Source organism: Oncorhynchus clarkii, chromosome 22 (assembly GCF_045791955.1).
Source record: "Oncorhynchus clarkii lewisi isolate Uvic-CL-2024 chromosome 22, UVic_Ocla_1.0, whole genome shotgun sequence".
In the NCBI taxonomy this organism is placed as follows: Eukaryota; Metazoa; Chordata; class Actinopteri; order Salmoniformes; family Salmonidae; genus Oncorhynchus; species Oncorhynchus clarkii.
In genome coordinates, this window is record NC_092168.1 from 37,631,197 (window position 1) to 37,650,891 (window position 19,695).

A 19,695-nucleotide genomic window follows, 5' to 3' on the forward strand; every position below is an offset into this window, starting at 1 on the left:
ATTAATCTTCATCATAAAGTGTTTTTGTCTTTTAATTCTATTTCTTCAGTTTTCTTTACTGAAGTGCTGTGAGATTTTTGAAACGGTAGTCTAACTATAACCCAAACCTTTGCATGCATTTTATGGCAGCCCTCATCCGTTTCCCATCTCCTTAGTATTTATTTAAGTGGTCAACAAACCGTGTTTTTGACTGGTTGTCTCTGTGTCACTGTTTAAAGATTCAGTACAAAGAGGAGCAGCTATATCAGACCCCCCAGAGATGGACAGAGTTAAACGCAACCAGCAACACATTAGCATGGTACAGGTTTTTATACTGTGATTCTTTACCCTCCATCTACCATCCATATAGTTCTACAGGGCTTGATGATCAGGAGTTTATCAATCAATTGATTCGTTCATTTATTGATTCATTTATATACTCCTGTCTGTCCTGCTCATGTTACGCAAGCCCATGTACAACTCCAAGCCCACTTTAATTCCCCTGTCCAACCCTTTTTAGTCTTACCCCAGCCCAAAACCTATATCTGTTCAAAAGATGTCCTAACGTAAAATTGAAGCGTACCTTAAGTAGACAATGATTTAAAAATAGAATATTAAAACATGTCAAGTTCTCTGGTAACATGAAGCCACAATATGTTTAAACAATATGTTGATGGAGGAACCCCTCCCTGTGAGTACATGCATATATCTAAACAGTCTATATTATTTCAGAAGAGGTGTGCGATCCAAAATGACTTTGCTGAAGTTGCTGCTGTGTCCCATGTGTTCAATCTAGCTTTATTCTCCTGCATACGCTCTTGTCCCTTGTGCTATTAACAGTTCAATGTCATTTGTAGCTACAGTGTTTCCTGTAATCTGTTCTCTGCTGTCTCTGGTTCACGGTTGCTCTCTCTGTGTGTGTTTGTCCATTGTGACATCATCTCTCTTCTGCATGGGACCATAATGCTGATCTGATGGGTAGATAAAGTACAAGGACTCGTTGTGTCGGTGCACAGCCATCTCAGACCTACCGGAGGTGAAGAGGGTTCGTGAGATGCAGAAGAACATCAGCTCGGTACTAGAGGAAACCAATACCAACAAGTGTTTCTGTGTTTTTCACTGTTTAGTCCAGATTTGTGCGTGATCCTCCCTTACCGCCTAAAACTGTCTTCTCTATCGGTTCAGCCCTTGTCATCAACAATCAACCCTGATTCTAATACAACACATCATCCCTCTCCATCCTTCCTCGTTCCTTTCAATCTATCCTTCCACCTTCCGCCCTCAGTAAATCATCTTTGACTCTCCCTTCATTCTAACCTCAGCTAAAACACCCTCTTCAAAATTACTTCCTCACATTTTGAGTGTTTTTGCTTAACCTTTTTTTTAAATGTGTATCTCCCCAGCAGCGTTCTTCCTTTAAGAGGTGTGCTATTTATCTCCTGTTTTAGTGTGGCAACTAACATCCTTGCCATGCTGTGGAGGCTGGGATGTTTTAGTGTGTGTTGGTGTGTGTTGGATTGTGTTGTTGCAGTGTGTCTGACTGTCCCCTGGGGCTGTGCTTCTGCCCTGTAGGTGTTGTATAAGGACAGTTCTGCCAAAGGAACGCCCCAGGTGTTCACTCCAGAGATGGAGAGAGCGAAACGGAACCAAGAACAGATTAGCTCGGTACACCAGCCGTCCTCCAGGACCTGTGTGCCCCTTTAGAACCCTTTAGAACCCACGTTAACCCTCTCATCTAACTCCCTCCTGTTCTTCTTCTGGCTCTAGTTAACCTCATTAATCAGATCTACAGTAGTCATCCTCTGCTCTCATCTATTTGTATATCATGGCTAACCCTCTGCCTTGTTATTGAAACTAGTCAACTCCTCCTTTTCCCCTGGCTTCCTCCCACTCCCAACACCCCAATTAAGGATTGGAACACACCCCTCCTAACTCCATTATGAATTGGGACACGCCCTCTTAATCCACCCCCACACTGAAGGTTTGAATCTCCCTGCTAATATCGTCTGAGGTCCCAATAATAAGCCCTTCTCAGAGTGACCCTATCTGTTGTTGTTGTTGTTGTGCCACATTCTGTCACACACAGGTTCAGCAGATAAAGGGGGTTAACTCTGGTGCTGACGTTGTTCCTCTGCTGTCCTCTCTGCTGTCCCACAGGTGCTGTACTCTGACAGCTTCCGTAAGCAGGTGCAGGGCAAGGCTGCCTTTGTGCTGGACACACCTGAGATGAGACGCGTCAAGGAGACCCAGCGCAACATATCTGGAGTGAGTCAATGGTTTTTGTAGATGTTATAATATCTCTTGTTGGCTTGTAAAGAGTCTTTTTCTTGTAATAACACATGCCAGACAGAATTGCTCACGTTCATAAATCCTACCCATGTAAAACCATACCACTAAAGTTGAACTATTGTCTTACCACTGAGTCCTTTATTAAAATGTAATAACAAAGGCCATACCAAGTTGATTACTCATTCCCGACTGATATCATCCCACGGCTCTCTGTCCACCAGGTGAAATACCACCAGGACTTTGAGAAGAGTAAGGGCAGCTTCACTCCCACCACCTCTGACCCCGTGATGGACCGTGTGAAGAAGAACACCCAGGAGTTCAGCGACATCAACTACAGGGGCATCCAGAGACGCGTGGTGGAGATGGAGAAGAGACGCGTGGTGGAGCATGAACAGGAGACAGTCACCGGTACGCACACCAGCACACACACGCAGTGCCGAGACCCACAAACAAACACCAACCAATTATTCTACATCCATTTGATCTATGTTGTACCAGCCATTCTGTAAAACCTGTCTGTTCACCCTCAGATCTGCGTGTATGGCGCACCAACCCTGGCTCTGTGTTTGACTACGACCCTGCTGAGGACAACATCCAGTCCAGGAGTCTGCACATGATGTCAGGTAAGAGAGAGAAGCCTCACACCTGAACAGAATAATCCACAGGAAACTCTTTGATTTGTCATATAAACATCTATAAGCATTTATAAGTGTTATGATTTTATTCATAATAATGTATAATAATTTATAAAGCATTTATAAGCATTTATAATGGCCTATTCATTCAATATAAAGTGCAACCAATATTTTTAGGTTTTGTTGAACCCTGACCTTTGCCCTCTGTGTGACAGTCCAAGCCCAGCGTCGCAGCAAGGAGCACTCCCGCTCCACCAGCGCTATGAGTGGTGTTGGTGATGAGAAGTCTGAGGTGTCTGAGGACCCAGCCCACCATGTGTCCCTGTACAGCAATGGCTTTGCTACCTCCTCCATGGGTAGGTCTACTGTAGTGGGCCCACATCACAACCCAGTTCAGATATCACACCACCAAACCACTTTAGACCAATTCCATAGACACTGAGTGTACAAAACATTAGGAACACCTCCCTAATATTGAGTTGCACCGTCTTTTGCCTTCATAACAGCCTCAGAGCATGGACTCTACAAGGTGTCGAAAGCGTTCCACAGGGCTGCTGGCCCATGTTGACTCCGATGCTTCCCGCAGTTGTGTCAAGTTCGCTAGATGCCTTTGGGTGGTGGACCATTCTTGAAACATACAGGGAATTGTTGAGCGTGAAAAACCCAGCAGTGTTGCAGTTCTTGACACAAACCGGGTGCGCCTGGCACCAACTACCATACCCTGTTCAAAGGCACTCAAATATTTTGTCTTGGCCATTCACGCTCTGAAAGGCACACACACACAATCCATGTCTCAATTGTCTCAAGTCTTAAAAATCCTTCTTTAACCTGTCTCCTCCCCTTCATCTACATTGATTGAAGTGTATTTAACATGTGACCTCAATAAGGGATCATAGCTTTCACCTAGTCAGTCTATGTCATGGAAAGAGCAGGTGTTCCTAATGTTTTGTACACTGCAGATGGCAGACCTTTATATTCAAGCCTCGTCAATACTTGGTACAGTCAGCGCCCTGTTCCCAGCCCGCTATAGTAGAAGTATCTATACCTAAGCCCTCATTCTAACTGTGACAGCTGTCTTTCCTATCTGCTCCTGCAGGTTACACACACACCAAGACCGTGGAGCTGCAGCAGAGGTCTTCCTCTGTAGCCACACAGCAGACCACCGTGTCCTCTGTCCCCTCCCACCCGTCCACCACCGGGGTGAGTACTGTACTTTGACTGTACCAGGCTCACAGGACATAGATCATTACCGTGGAAACCAGTCATGGTTGACGTGACTGACTGTGAAACAGAATTAGATTGTATTGCCTCCACATTGAGAAGGGAGATGCCAGAGAAACAGGGAAGCATGTGTTGGGCTGCTGTGCACTACTCACTACCATGTTCCAAAATTGTATGCTATATCAGCCGTCATTACTAAAAAATATTTTTTGTCCTGTTCAGAAAACTGTGCGTGCCATGTACGACTACTCCTCTGCCGACATGGACGAGGTCTCCTTCAAGGATGGTGATGTTATCGTAAACGTGCAGTCCATCGACGAGGGCTGGATGTACGGCACTGTGCAGCGCTCAGGCAAGACTGGCATGCTGCCGGCCAATTACGTTGAAGCAATCTAAAGACAAGTCCCACCGACACATCCACCTAGCTACCCGATTGGCCGCCATCTACGGTTGAATCTGTCGCTTCGTAAACCTGTTATATGTGTAGACTATCGCTCAGATTAGATTTTTGTAGCTGTAGTATTAGTCTGTAGTGTTGATGCCCGTTTCCCAAGGCCCTGTGGATGTGACATGAGAATCTGAAATGTATAAATACCTATATAGACTACTGTAGAAGAACATTCATCCTTTTCCAAGACCTTGTCTTGAAACAATATGACGAAAAGCCCATTATTTTGTAAATTGCAGACAGAACCTTATTTAATCAATGTCAGTAAAATATTTTTGAAAAGCTTTACTGAAGTTAGCTTACATGCAATTCAAACTTTCCTGTGATGAAAAAGTGAAGTATATGGATGATGGGAAAGTGTACCGTGTGGAGATAATAAAGTTGTTTAATCACCTAAAACCACAAGGGGTTGATAAAAGATGTGTAACCTTGAGGTATCATCCATCGAACCCAAAAACCAGGGCTCTGTTCCTGAGGATGTAACATTACGGAACGTACAGATATGATTGGCTATCAGAATGAATAGAGCGGACAAGATTCCCTATTCTTATTTCTATCAGCAGCTTTGAGAAGCCTCTTCCCTCCTGAAGTAGCCGAAGGCTGGGCACTCATTGCATGCGTTCCCTCTGATTACCTGGGGGTAAAGAAGTCAAATACCGTTGATCAGTAGATAATAAAACACCAACCTGCTGCACTACTGAGGTCTTGTGTTCTTATTTCTCTACGTTGTGGCCTGTCCACTTCAACTTACATACATTTCCTACAACAATAGTTCAAGCCAGACACCGCTTTAGCAGCTTGCGTAAAGGTACAGTGGGGCAAAAAAGTATTTAGTCAGCCATCAATTGTGCAAGTCCTCCCACTTAAAAAGATGACGCCTGTAATTTGTCATAGGTACACTTCAACTATGACAGACAAAATGAGAAAAAAAAATCCAGAAAATCACGTAGGATTTTTAATGAATTTATTTGCAAATTATGGTGGAAAATAAGTATTTGGTCACCTACAAACAAGTAAGATTTCTGGCTCTCAGACCTGTAACTTCTTCTTTAAGAGGCTCCTCTGTCCTCCATCTCGTTACCTGTATTAATGGCACCTGTTTGAACTTGTTATCAGTATAAAAGACACCTGTCCACAACCTCAAACAGTCACACTCCAAACTCCATTATGGCCAAGACCAAAGAGCTGTCAAAGGACACCAGAAACAAAATTGTAGACCTAGACCAGTCTGGGAATACTGAATCTGCAATAGGTAAGCAGCTTGGTTTGAAGAAATCAACTGTGGGAGCAATTATTAGGAAATGGAAGACATACAAGACCACTGATAATCTCCCTCGATCTGGGGCTCCACGCAAGATCTCACCCCGTGGGGTCAAAATGATCACAAGAACGGTGAGCAAAAATTCCAGAACCACACGGGGGGACCTAGTGAATGACCTGCAGAGAGCTGGGAACAAACAAAGCCTACCATCAGTAACACACTACGCCGCCAGGGACTCAAATCCTGCAGTGCCAGACGTGTCCCCCTGCTTAAGCCAGTACATGTCCAGGCCCGTCTGAAGTTTGCTAGAGAGCATTTGGATGATCCAGAAGAAGATCGGAAGAATGTCATATGGTCAGATGAAACCCAACTTTTTGGTAAAAACTCAACTCGTCGTGTTTGGAGGACAAAGAATGCTGAGTTGCATCCAAAAAACACCATACATACTGTGAAGCATGGGGGTGGAAACATGCTTTGGGGCTGTTTTTCTGCAAAGGGACCAGGACGACTGATCCGTGTAAAGGAAAGAATGAACGGGGCCATGTATCGTGAGATTTTGAGTGAAAACCTCCTTCCATCAGCAAGGGCATTGAAGATGAAACGTGGCTGGGTCTTTCAGCATGACAATGATCCCAAACACACCGCCCGGGCAACGAAGGAGTGGCTTCGTAAGAAGCATTTCAAGGTCCTGGAGTGGCCTAGCCAGTCTCCAGATCTCAATCTTTGGAGGGAGTTGAAAGTCCGTGTTGCCCAGCAACAGCCCCAAAACATCACTGCTCTAGAGGAGCTCTGCATGGAGAAATGGGCCAAAAAACCTTGTGAAGACTTACAGAAAATGTTTGACCTCTGTCATTGCCAACAAAGGGTATATAACAAAGTATTGAGATAAACTTTTGTTATTTACCAAATACTTATTTTCCACCATAATTTGCAAATAAATTCATAAAAAATCCTACAATTGGATTTTTCCCTAATTTTGTCTGTCATAGTTTAAGTGTACCTATGATGAAAATTACAGGCCTCTCATCTTTTTAAGTGGGAGAACTTGCGCAATTGGTGGCTGACAATACTTTTTTGCCCCACTATATATATATCAATAATAACTGGACAAGATGAAATCAAGTGAAGACAAGTCAATTTTTTGGGGAGCTGTTTTATAGACAAACCCTACCCTGGAGGCAGATAATGTTGTGGCCTGACTATCCATGACAGCCACAGTACTGGCATTAATCATGAATTCAGAACAGAAATACATTGCCTTATGCTCACATTAAACTTCCCCTCCATCCAAAGAACAACACTGATACAGCCTCCATCTTTCAAACCTTTATTTAATAGGTACACAATGTAAAAAGTGCCATCCTCCGGACCACAGTGTATGGTTAAAATATCACTTCCTGGCAAAGACTTGGTATAGCCAATCAGAGACCATGCTTCGCTTTCACTCGTCATGACAACTAATCGCCACCACTACTTTTTTAGCCTGAACTAGCATTTATAAAAATGTCTCCCTCAGCCATCAGAGAGGACAAGGAAAAAGAGTTTAAAAACACAATCCAAACAGATCCTGGTGGACTGGTGGTGTAGTACTTGGTTAACTCTTAGATCTTAAGAGTCGGAGTGTGAGAGGGGAAACCTTGATTGGGGGCTGGGGGGCTCAGGCCCCCACATGAACAAATCAAGACCTCTGTAAGAATTCAAACACCAATGTGCCGCCCCCCCACAGTTGTCAATATGCATCTTCTAGAGACTTCACGTGGGGCATTCCCAAAATATGTAATCCAAACCCTGGGACTGTCTAGTGTTTGGATCAGGGTCCGCTGTCCTTGTTCTGAGCCAGTAGTCTGCTCTGCAGCTGCAGCACCACCGTCCTCATCATGCCTCCCAGCTGATCATGGATCAGAACCAGCTGGTCAGAGGAGCAGTGGCTCAATCCCTCCCCAGTCAGATGAGCCGCCAGAGACTCCACCTCCAACAGCAGACCACCCTCAGCAGTCTTCTGGTGGTCAGGCCTGCTCTGGTCCAGTCTCTCCTCTGGAGGTTCCTCATGCTCCTTGGGCACTGGCTCATCCATCAACTCTGTGACTACAGAAGGGAACATCATGCATGATAATCATCTATGATACTGAGTTCTGTTTAGTGAGCTAAATTAGAAATACAGCAAAAAAAAATATTTGTGAGCAATTTCACAGCAACTTTCAAATATTTTTTCCCCCAAGCTTATTTTCTTACTGCACAAATTGGCCTTTGGAAACACAGGTTTATTGAACTCACCTAGGGCATCTCCTGGAGTCTTGTCCTCTCCCTGGTTCTGAGGAACAGTTGGCTCCTCCAGCTCAGATGTCAGCTTCTCCATCTCCTCAAAACTCTTCAGCTCATCACTACGTCCCTTCTGCTGAAGCAGTGACAAAGTGAAACGATCCACTACAGACCAAACAGATAAACCACCTGAACTGTGCTCATCTCCACAAGAATTAACCACATATGACAATTATCATTAATTGTGTAAGCAATATCTCTTGGGTATAATCTAAAGTATGAATCTCATTTGCAGAAGGTAGGAGAAAGTCACAGGTTTTAAGTTTGGGCATAATACCTGCTGTTCGTGATATATTTTAAGTGCTTTCTTCACATTAGAAATCTTTGGGGAACGAATGGGAAGGTTCTTGATTTCACTTGGTGTGAGAGCACTGAGGTCTCCGACAGTTTTGATATTCCGGGCTCGCACAAGCTGGCCAAAGCCACGAGGCCTGAGGATAAATAATGACAGAATATGTTAAAAGCAGCTATCAGCAGTAGAAGGAATAACAACACACCCTCCTCACTCAATGTTTGGGTAAAAAGCTGAGGGATGGGACTGGAGAAATGTAACACAAATTCATAGAGCTATGGATGCAAGGACTGACCATCCATGAGATCAACATTACAGACAGAGCTATGGATGCAAGGACTGACCATCCATGATATCAAAATTAGAGTTTTAACCATGTTTTTTGAGGCTATATAGTGTTTGTTTACATTTACTTTGTCTATAAATATTGGAGAAAACAAGCTTATATTTTGGGTTGACAGTTGACAGTGTGACAGTTGAACTAAGCTCATGAGGCATTTATAAGTTATATTCTTCAAGAATCATTGGATACATATCAGTACATTTATAAGTCCAAAAATGTATGTAGCAAAGGCTGATGGCCCATTTTAATTCTAAAGAAACGCCTAAAGCTTTGGATATCTGCTACAGTTGTATGGGAACCCATGTTGGATTGTTGTTCCCTTGTTGCAACTCGCATTGTGTTTAAGTTGATTTATCGTACAAGCAGTTCATTGTTTTGGGACCATAGTTCTCTCTGTTACACTGACCACATGTTGGAGGTGATCTGAGGCAGCACTGCTTCCACAGGGGTAGAACAGCGGACCAGGGCCGGGTACACACAGTCCTTAGGGATGGGCCTCGGCTCCTGGCCCAGCTCAGAGATCTGAAACAACATTCACCAAGTTAGAAGCTAAGTAGGAATGACACTCAGGCACATGCACAACAATCATGGACAGTAAACCATTTTTTTTTTTAAATGGACCAAATTAGCTGTTTTGTCTATATGTACTGAATGTATGCATGCTGCAAAATGAATGTCCTTGTGGATAATAAGATCATCATCTAATCCATTAGGTTTTACGAAAAGGATTGAATTTAGGATTATGATCTAGTCTGAAAATAACTTGGGTACTTCCTATGTATCTGAGGTTACATACCAGGCATTTCTTGGAGCTCTTGTACCCCGGGCTGCGGAGATTGCGCGGACTGAGGATCAGTAAGCCCTTCGTTGGTGTTGTGATATACTGCAAATAGAGCAGAGGTTAGGCTATTACAATAAAAGGGTCTAAATGAAAAAGAGACCTCTAATAAAACAAGTCAAGGGAAAGTTCAGTTAATCTGTGGCCACTGAGTTAATTGTACAGAAATCAAGTCAGAATATCACTGTCTCCCATTGATGATTTTGGCAAAAGTTGAAGTTTCACACACTTATCTTAACTGAGCCTTTAATGATTTAGTGCAGAGTATTTAAAATGACATTTATTACACATCACTAGTGGATCATGTACCTTCGCCTGAGGGATGCTGCTGCTGGTAGTTTTGTTTCTTGGGGAGCTGGATCGGATGACAGGGCTGCGACGGTCAATGTCATCTGCCAGCTCCTGGTGTTGAATTGGGTCAGCAAATGATACTCGTCGAGACTGCGAAATAAAAAGTATGGATTCATTTATCACACTTTGTTTTCAAAACCTGCTAATGCCATCATAGATACATCAAAGATTCTCTTCAACTGAAAGCGTGTAATTTTCTATTTATACTGACAGTTGAACACAGATAATTAGAATATATGCATCAATTATTTATGATTTGTAAATCGTCATAGATCAAGTATCCCTGATCACATTACCTTGGTGAAAGGCGAAGGACTCTCCTCTTCTATTGGTCTTTTCTGTCCCTTCTTCAGGATAGAGGTGGAAGGGGAAGCTAAGGGGGACCACAACCCCCTGGTCCTGCCACTGCTGGGGCTATGGCCCACCTCCAGCCCAACCACAGCATCCTTCTGCTTGGGTGGAGAGTCTTGGCACAACATGTCTTTAGAGGTACTTGGGTGATATAGAGGCACTGGGGCTCCGTGAAGGTCAGAGGACACAAGGGTAAAAGAGTTTAAAGGAGATAGATCTAGGTCATTATTGGCCATCTGGGTTTCTTCACCCTCCTCTTCACACTCGAGGCCAGATACATTGTCAGTTTTTGCCCTCTCTTGGAGAGGAGTGATATCTTGAATGTTGTCCGCCTGAGGCTCAGTGTGGGTTTCTCTGGTTCCAGTAGAGGTGCTGTCAGCCTCTGGCTGTCCTTCTTTGATAGATGTGTACTGCTCCTCCCGTTGCTCCTCATCTAAGGCTTTGGAACACCCTGACTGGGCTTGCCCAATAGATCTGCCAACATCTTCCAGTTGGTCCTCCTCTAGAACATTGGTAGCAGACTCTGGATGTCTGTTCTCCTCGTGTTCTCCCATCTGCTCCTCGGTCACCTCCTCACTGGAGACAGCCACAGGCTTCAGCCCATCTAAAACCTTCTCTGAGGACTCAGAGACCTGAAGACTCAGTTTCTCCTCTGTTGCCTCAGTAGGTGAAGTATCTGTGGGGAGGCCATTGGCAATGGGAGGGGTACATAGTTTGTTTAGTCCATCTTCAGAGATGGCATTTCCTTCAGTGGAAGGCGTGAGAGAGTTGGCCTGCTCAGAGTCATTGAGCAGCTTTCTTTGGATCTGTGTTGGCCTGTCACACTCTAGGTCATCATGGTCACACTCTAGGTCATCATGGTCACTCTCCTGAGAAGAGACGGTGTTGAAATTCGCTTTGCTTTTTGACCATTTATGTCCACGTTCCTTCTTCCGTCGAGACATACACGCATCCTGGCTCTTCATATGTTCTAGATCAGGTTCCGTCTGTTGAGAAGAAAGCTTAGTATTTTCACTCTCAGCCTTCTCTGGCACAAAGGGGTCAACTGCTTCAACCACACACCCCATGTCCGTCTCCATCTGCCCCAGATCTTTCTTAGTTATCACAGGAAGACTTGGAACTAGCACTTCAGGTTTAAGGGAGTTGACAATTTTAAGGGCTTCCTCCACATCCTGTGGAATCTTGACGACTTCTAAGGCCTCACTTGATGGGTTTTGCGAGTCTGACTTTAGAGAAGTTTCAGAACTATCCATTGGGATCTCTTGGTCAGCCCCTGGCTCTGCTGATCCAACTGTAGCCAGAGGACTTGGAACCGCTCCAGCTGACGTGGGCTTCCGGCCTTTCTGGACATCCTCCCGGGGCTCTGAAGCATCCGACTCAGAGTTCTCCACGTTGGAGCCTAGTAAGGCCTGGGAGGCCTTACGCCTTTTAGTCCTTCCACTTGCTTGTGAGGATTCTGTATCTGCCACCTGTGAGTTCTCAGTCTCCATGTTAGGAGTTGGGTTAGGGCTGTTGTTGGCTTTTACCTGCTCCTTTAACATCTTGTTTCTTTTACTGGTTCTGCCCCTGGGCCTCAGCTGGCGGTCTGTTGGACTGGTGGCAGAAGGAGCGACCTGATAATGAGTCTGGCTCTTCTCTGGTGTTGCTGCTGAATCAGTGGCCAAATGCAGGATTCTTTTGACCTCAGACTCAGCCACTTCAATGGGAACCTTGCTTCTCCTGCTTGCTCTACCCTGCAACTGGCTGTCTGTTGGAGTGGCTGAAGGTGTGGTTGAAGGTGTAGTCTGAGAGTCAATTTGGCTGAGTAGCTCTGTACCGCCTCTCCTCTTCGGCTTGCCTTTACCCTTTTCTTCTGACTCGGTGACCAATTTACTCCTCCTGCTAGATCTACCCTGTGATTGGCCATCTCCTGTTTGATCAGCAGGAGAGGGTGTGGCAATATGAGAATCACTTTCGTGCTCATTAGGATCCTGCTTGTCAACCTCATCGACAAAGTCAACCTCCTCCAAATCACTGAGTGGTTTGCTCTTCCAGCTTGCACTACCCTGTGACTGGCTCTCTTGTTGAGATGGTTTGGCTACATGTGAATCAATTTGGCTCGTCTTTTCCTCCACCTTCTGAGCCTTAATACTCCTTAGTTTCTGCCTGCAATCATCCTCCACTTCCACAGCCAACTTACTCCTCTGACTACATCTACTCTGTGATTGGCTATCATTATCAGAGGCAGAGGGGGTGTCCGTTTGAGAGTCACTTTGACTGAGCTCTTCCTCTGCAACACCTCTCTTTTGTTTGTCTTTGACCAGATCCTCTGATTTGCTGCTCCTTCTACTTGATACCGTGCTACTCTGTGATTGGCTGTTGATATCAGCAGCAGGTGAAGGCGTGGCCATCTGTGAATTTGATCGGCTCAACTCGCTCTCCTCCTTGTGACTTATTTTTCTCAGCTTGTCTTTTCCACGGTCCTCCACGTCAACAGCCAGCTTACTTCTCCTACTGGCTCTACCTTGTGACTGACTGTCTGCTTGACTGACAGGAGAGGGCACCGTCTTTGGTGAATCCATTTGACACTCTGCCTCTTTGGGTTGAGACTTCCTGCGTTTGTCTTTCTCTTCCCATTCCTCTGCATCTTCTCCTGGTCTCAGTGGCCTGCTCCTCCGCCTTCCGGACCGCCTTGGTTCACCTTGGCTCAGATCGGCCTGGGAACTGGGAGAACCTTCCAGAAGACCTTGAGATTCCACTTCTTTCTGACTGTTGTTTCCCATTACTACTTCTTCAAATGCAGGAACTAGAACTTCCTTCAGTATTTCCACCGGAGTCTGGGTGTCTGGGATGACGTCGTCCTCGTCGGTTTCACTTGTTCTTTTCTCAGCTGGTTTCTCAACCTCGGATTGCTTTTTGTCTTCTGAAGGTTCAGGTTTCTCTCCCTCATTTTTGGAAGACTGATTCTTGGAGCTTCTACATCTTGCTTGTTCAGTCTCCTGCGAGTCAGTGTCAGCCCCTGCCGGGGGTTCCGGAGAGGAAGCCGCCTGCGCCTGGCCGGCCCCTGCCGGGGGTTCCGGAGAGGAAGCCGCCTGCGCCTGGCCGGCCCCTGCCGGTGGTTCCGGAGAGGAAGCCGCCTGCGCCTGGCCGGCCCCTGCCGGTGGTTCCGGAGAGGAAGCCGCCTGCGCCTGGCCGGCCCCTGCCGGTGGTTCCGGAGAGGAAGCCGCCTGCGCCTGGCCGGCCCCTGCCGGGGGTTCCGGAGAGGAAGCCGCCTGCGCCTGGCCGGCCCCTGCCGGGGGTTCCGGAGAGGAAGCCGCCTGCGCCTGGCCGGCCCCTGCCGGGGGTTCCGGAGAGGAAGCCGCCTGCGCCTGGCCGGCCCCTGCCGGGGGTTCCGGAGAGGAAGCCGCCTGCGCCTGGCCGGCCCCTGCCGGGGGTTCCGGAGAGGAAGCCGCCTGCGCCTGGCTGTTAGCAGTCCTGGTGAGGGGGCCTGTAAACGTTCCCACGCTGGCAGGACTAGCAGGCTTCCCCTCAGCATACTTCTCCAGAGTGATGAAAGACTGGCGACGACTGTTGGTTTTCTGAGGCGTCCCTGAGACCATGTCAGAGCCGCCAGAGACGTCAGGGCTGGTGTCCTCTCTGGTCTCCACGGCAGAGTCTTCCTTCAATAAAACATCTTCATTGACATCCTCCTCCATGGAAATGTCTGCAGACTCAGGAAGTAACTCATCAGCAGGCTTCTCCTCTCCCTTTGCAGATTCTGTTGTCTCATTGGTTGGACTGATATATTCCTGGGTATCGTCAGCAACGTCCTCCCCCATTTCCATGTTTTCTTCTGGAACCTGTGAAGAAAAGAATGGAGGAGACATTTGTATTTGGGGATTTTCACTTTAATTTGATGAAAAGGCCTGTTGGCTTTGAAGGCACCCATATGTGTTCAATCAAAACAAAACCGGATATTGGGGCAAATAATGACATTTCAGACCTCGGGGGGGTAAATGTAACAATGAATAGCTTGTGTTGTTAATTTCTCTTTACCTCCGCTTTAACCTCATCCTTTTCAGCATCTTCGGCTTGCTCAACTGCTGGAAATTTGTCCCTGTAAAAGAAATGCATGTTTTAAACATTGGGTCCCCCACGAAGCAATCATTCTTTCTTCATAGATTTGTGTTATTCAGTGTAACGGCAGCAGTCAACAAGTACTTACAGTGATTCCTCCTGACTCTGTGTGTACTGGGTGAAGACCGTGGTATCAAGGGAAGAATCCAGGTTGTTGTACATGGCAGGAATGTCAACCCTTTCAAATAAAACCCATACAAAAGCTTTGTTACTAGAAGGTGAGAAAAAAATAAGCATTTCTATAACTTATGGTTTATTTTGTCTAAATTTGCTTGAAAACTGACCTTTTGGTTCTCTTGACCTCTTTCTGGTGCTCGGTGAGGACTCTCTCCTTGGTCTCGGGGGGGATGAACACAAAGTCTATAGAGGCCTGCTCCTCCAGTTCCTCTCTACGAGGCGGCTTGGGAGAGCCAAAGTCGAGCTTCATCTGTTGGGGAGGGAATAGAAGTCATCTCCAATATGTAAATAAGAAAATAATATATTTCTAAACACTTCCACATTGTGGTTGCTACCATAATCCTGAATGAATCGTGAATAATGATAGAAAGTTAGACGCACAGATATCATACCCCCCCAAGACATGCTAACCTCTCACCATTACAATAACAGGGGGGTATGATATTTATGCCTCTAACTTTCTCAATAATCAATATTCACGATTCATTCAGGATTATGTCTAATAGTAGAAACCAAATTAATGTAGTGTTTAGAAACATTCTCTTCTTATTTATAATAAAAGTGACTAAAGGTGAGTCCGAAGTGCTGGACTACAGAGCCAAAACAACAAAACCAATTGTCAATGACCCAATACCTTTGGAGCTCGCCGTATATGAAAGCTACCTAGCTTATCTGGCTCAAACTGGCACTGTGATAACTGCCCATTTATAAAGGGCTTCAATAAATGTGATTGGTGGGTTCTGAGAATGGAGAACTAAATAAAACTGGTCCTTACCGAGACAGGCTTGGATGGCTTGGAGCTCCTGTCCATCTCGCTAACCCTCACCAGTAGAGAATCTCTCTTCACCCCAGGAGTCACCTGCACTCCACTCACCTTGGTCTCCAGCTGAGAGCTCTCACTCTGCACACACACCCAGAACATAATCCAGGGATTAGTATACCATTCAGCTTAGATTTGATTTATTCAACAGGGAAAACACTCACCGAGTACTGTCCACTGAGTTCATCTGGAACTTCAACAGACTGAAAGCCAGGTAAGAGGATAGGAGTGTTCTGCTTCACCTGGCTCAACACTGGCCTGGAAACAGAAAGAAGCACGAGCAAACATGATTAGTCCAGACCTAGATTAAACCGAACACTTAATGAAAACCTGATCATTAGTTTAGGTCCAGCCCTAGATTAATGGATATAAACAAAACATTATTTGGCACAAACTTTAACTTCTAAATGTAGATTCTTACTTGAGTTGTTCTGGGTAGACGAGGACCAAAGCGTTAGCGAAGGTTGCGTTCCAGAACTGTGTGACGAGGGAGCGGATGTGCTTCCGCCGGTGGAGGAACAGGACACAGAGCAGGGGGGACAGCAGGGACAGCAGCTCATCATCATAGGCCAGGGAGGAACATGTCTGCAGGCAGCCCAACACATCAACCAGGAGCTTCTCCAGCTGGAGGAACGGGGACACGACCACCCAGACAAAAATGATTGGTTAAAGAGCTGAAGCTTGCAAAGAAAGCATAGCCAATACTTCTATAATATTAGTGCAGTAGTTTATATAGAGAAACATTTCAACATCAAATCTTATTTGTCACATGCACTGAATACAACAGGTGTAGTAGACCTTACAGTGAAATTAGTGACTGTACGTTTATTTATCCCATGTGTAACTCTTTGCATTGCTTTATCTCGGCCAGGTCGCAGTTGTAAATGAGAACTTATTTTCATCTGGCCTACCGGGTTAAATAAAGGTGAAAAAATGCTTACTTACAAGCCCTTAACCAATAATGCAGATCAAGAATTAGAGTTAAGAAAATATTTACTAAATAGAAAGTAACAAAACAACGAGGTTATATACAGGAGGTACCGGTACCGAGTCAATGTGTGGGTGTACAGGTTAAGCTGTTAAGGAGACTTTTGGACAAAAAGAAAATAGTAAACATTTGAACACACCTTTGCTCCAAGACTTGAGGTGGATTTCAGCTGCTCATTTGGAGTCCTCCCAGGCTGTTCATAGAGGGCTGTGAGGGGCTGTGTGAGAGAGGCCAGGGCCTCCTGGATGGCTGTAGCCAGTGCCAGATTAGAGAACAGGGTAGAGAGGATGGCAACCAGGGCCAGGCCTGTACCCTCAGGGACAGTCTCAGGAGCCTCAACAGCATTAAAGGCCTCCAGGGCCTGGACCAGCAGGGTCTGGAAGGTAGACAGGTTCCCAAGGGCTTTGCTTTTCTTACGCACCCAGGCCAGAGGGGTGTGGGGAGCTGGAAGGGACAGGAAGGTAAGCAAGGCCACTCATGCATACAAAAGATTGATTTGGCTAAAAGCTTCTGCTTAATGAGATATCTATCTATCTATCTATCTATCGATCGCTTACATTTCATCTTCTGTTGAAACTGTGAAGTGTAGGGAGAGAAGTCAGAACTCTCAACGATGACCAGGAGGATGTTAGCAACCGCATCCAACGTTGACGGAACCTGGAAAAGAATCATAATACAATCAATGAATCTGAACAATGAAAACTATTGTGCAGCAGTAGAATATTCTTATTCAAAGGGCTAACAATCCCAGTAAATTAGATGCGTTTGTACAGTAAGCTCTCTCCGCTCACCCTCAGGGCCTTCCTGTCCAATAGGGCAGCCATTTTGCCACACAGCTCCTCACAGCAGACATTCTCCTCGGCCGTAGCCACCAGGGCAGAGCAGCAGGCAAACACCTTATACAGCCTGGACCACGTACCCAGCATGGACTTCTGGGTCACCTACAGAGGAAAGGCAGCAAAATCAGTGTTTGAGATTGACCAATGGGGCTTATGTTGGTCCTATTTTGAAATGGAAATGTGCTTTTTGCAAATTCCAACTCTCCCTGAGACACCCTCGGAGAGCAGGGCCATGGCCAGGGTCTGCCATTATCAACGCCAACCCTGGAGCAATTAGGGTTAAGTGCCTTACTGGTCCATTCACTCAAACTCAGGGTTTCCCAAGACTCGGTCCTCCCAGAGGTGCATGTTTTGGTTTTTTCCCCTAGTGCTACACCGCTTATTCAAATAATCAACTCAAGATCAAGCATTGATCATTTGAATCAGCTGTGTAGTGCTAGGGGGAAAAAAACTAAACATGCACTCCTTGGGGTCCCAAGGACCGAGTTCTGAAAACCCTGCTCAAGTCGCTAGGCTACCAGGCGCCCTTGCAGTGGGACAGCGCATATTTTATCATCAAATCCTCCTGCATCCCAAATAACTACTCTACTGATCAAAATATGCAAAGCACTGAATTCATTCAGTCGCCAACTTAAAAAAATCCTATAGCATGGCAATCCACGGAATCTCTGAGAGACTCACATGTGGCAGGGCGTTGCCAGGTAGCAGGTGTGTGATGGGGAACATCAGGGCAGTGTGAACAGCACTGAAGTTGTGCTCCAGAGCATCCCCTTGGTTCACCTCATTGGTCTGTCAGGGAGGGAGAAAAACCTTATTAAAACCAATCTCCATAGCAAATCTCTATTTGTGAAACACATAGGTTAATAATAATTATAATAGTAGTTTGTGTCCACCTGGTGAAATTGGTCTTGCATCTCAACAAACAAGCACCATATTCAGTGCAGTTACAGGACATGTATTTACAGTGTCCACTTCATACCTGTGTGATGGTAACAGTCAGTGGGTTGACCACCACACTCCACATCCTCCACAGCTGTTCCTTATTCCCCAGAGTCCCCGCGCTGCGCCCCACCGCCCCCAGGACCGCCTCCCCAAATGCCAGAGGGGACGTGAGGCCGGAGAGACCACAGCTCACTAGGGTCTCTAAACACAGGAAAAACCTGCGGGGGTGCAGAGACAACTCAAATAGGACAGGAACAAGATACTTTCTTTTGTTGTCCACAGTGTATGTGGACACCCCTTCAAATGAGTGGATTTGGCTATTTCAGCTACACCCATTACTGACAGGTGTATACAATCGAGCACACAACCATACAATCGCCATTGGCAGTAGAAAGGCACGTACTGAGCAGCTCAGTTTGTCAAATCTTTGCCCTGCAAGAACATCCCCGGTCAACTGCAAGTGCTGTTATTGTGAAGTAGGAACATCTTGGAGCAACAACGGCTCGGCTGTGAAGTGGTAGGCCACACAAGCTCACAGAACGGGAACACCAACTGCTGAAGCGTGTAAAAAAAAAAAAAAAAAAAAGTCTGTCCTCAGTTGCAACACCGACTAACGAGTTCCAAACTGTCTCTGGAAGCAACGTCAGCACAAGAACGGTTCGTGATGAATCACGCGTCACCATCGGCAGTCTGATGGACGAATCTGGGTTTGGCGGATGCCAGGAGAACGCTACCTGCCCCAATGCATAGTGCCAACTGTAAAGTTTGGTGGATGAGGAATAATGGTCTGGGGCTGTTTTTCCTGGTTTAGGCTACAGCATACAATGACATTCAAATCAAATTCCATTTGTCACATGACGAATACAACAGGTGCAGTAGACCTTACAGTGAAATGCTTACTTACAGGCCCTTAACAATGCAGTTAAGAAAAATATGTGTTAAAGAAAGTATTTACTAAAATACACTGTACAAATATATATATATTTTTATAATTAAAGAGCAACAAAATAACAGTAGCAAGGCTATATACAGGGGGTATTAGTACAGAGTCAATGTGGTTGAGGTAATATGTACAGGTTAGTTGAGGTAATATGTACATGCAGGTTGAGGTAAAGTGGCTATGCATAGATAATAAACAGTAGCAGCAGCAGCATAAAAATGGGGCTGGGGGGGGTTCAATGAAAATAGTCTGGGTGGCCATTTGATTAGCTGTTCATGAGTCTTATGGCTTGGGGGGTAGAAGCTGTTAAGCAGCCTTTTGGACCTAGACTTGGTGCTCCGGTACTGCTTGCCGTGCGGTAGCAGAGAGAACAGTCTATGACAAGGGTGGCTGGAGTATTTGGCCATTTTTAAGGCCTTCCTCTGACACCGCCTGGTATAGAGGTCCTGGATGGCTGGAAGCTTGGCACCAGTGACGTACTGGGCCGTACGCACTACCCTCTGTAGTGCCTTGCAGTTGGAGGCCGAGCAGTTGCCATACCAGGCAGTGACGCAACCAGTGCTCTCG

General features: G+C 45.8%; 2 protein-coding genes across 31 annotated transcripts in view; one reads left to right on the plus strand and one right to left on the minus strand.

The window, feature by feature from the left end:
- LOC139380850 (nebulin-like) overlaps positions 1-5,266 on the plus strand; it is a 95,611-nt gene extending 90,345 nt beyond the window's left edge. For 14 of the 30 annotated variants that reach the window (XM_071123952.1, XM_071123951.1, XM_071123962.1 and 11 more), the window contains 8 exons: positions 962-1,054; positions 1,552-1,644; positions 2,137-2,244; positions 2,490-2,676; positions 2,799-2,891; positions 3,119-3,259; positions 4,000-4,103; positions 4,347-5,266. In XM_071123952.1, coding sequence (XP_070980053.1) covers positions 962-1,054; positions 1,552-1,644; positions 2,137-2,244; positions 2,490-2,676; positions 2,799-2,891; positions 3,119-3,259; positions 4,000-4,103; positions 4,347-4,520 — 993 coding nt within the window. In that variant the 3' untranslated portion in view covers positions 4,521-5,266. Of the gene's footprint in view, positions 1-218; positions 299-961; positions 1,055-1,551; positions 1,645-2,136; positions 2,245-2,489; positions 2,677-2,798; positions 2,892-3,118; positions 3,260-3,999; positions 4,104-4,346 lie in introns of those variants that run through there. The other 16 variants (XM_071123959.1, XM_071123967.1, XM_071123965.1 and 13 more) reach the window with 3 other exon arrangements.
- Positions 5,267-7,147: 1,881 nt separating this feature from the next.
- The window catches only part of LOC139380853 (telomere-associated protein RIF1-like), a 30,924-nt gene continuing 18,376 nt past the window's right edge, over positions 7,148-19,695 (minus strand). The window contains exons 17-34 of the mRNA XM_071123983.1: positions 18,226-18,406; positions 17,928-18,035; positions 17,199-17,348; positions 16,965-17,064; positions 16,547-16,851; positions 15,841-16,043; positions 15,584-15,677; positions 15,375-15,500; positions 14,707-14,849; positions 14,511-14,600; positions 14,342-14,402; positions 10,273-14,145; positions 9,935-10,066; positions 9,584-9,670; positions 9,194-9,309; positions 8,430-8,583; positions 8,108-8,228; positions 7,148-7,918 (exon numbers count right to left, since the gene is read on the minus strand). Coding sequence (XP_070980084.1) covers positions 7,644-7,918; positions 8,108-8,228; positions 8,430-8,583; positions 9,194-9,309; positions 9,584-9,670; positions 9,935-10,066; positions 10,273-14,145; positions 14,342-14,402; positions 14,511-14,600; positions 14,707-14,849; positions 15,375-15,500; positions 15,584-15,677; positions 15,841-16,043; positions 16,547-16,851; positions 16,965-17,064; positions 17,199-17,348; positions 17,928-18,035; positions 18,226-18,406 — 6,319 coding nt within the window. The 3' untranslated portion in view covers positions 7,148-7,643. The remainder of the gene's footprint in view (positions 7,919-8,107; positions 8,229-8,429; positions 8,584-9,193; positions 9,310-9,583; positions 9,671-9,934; positions 10,067-10,272; positions 14,146-14,341; positions 14,403-14,510; positions 14,601-14,706; positions 14,850-15,374; positions 15,501-15,583; positions 15,678-15,840; positions 16,044-16,546; positions 16,852-16,964; positions 17,065-17,198; positions 17,349-17,927; positions 18,036-18,225; positions 18,407-19,695) is intronic.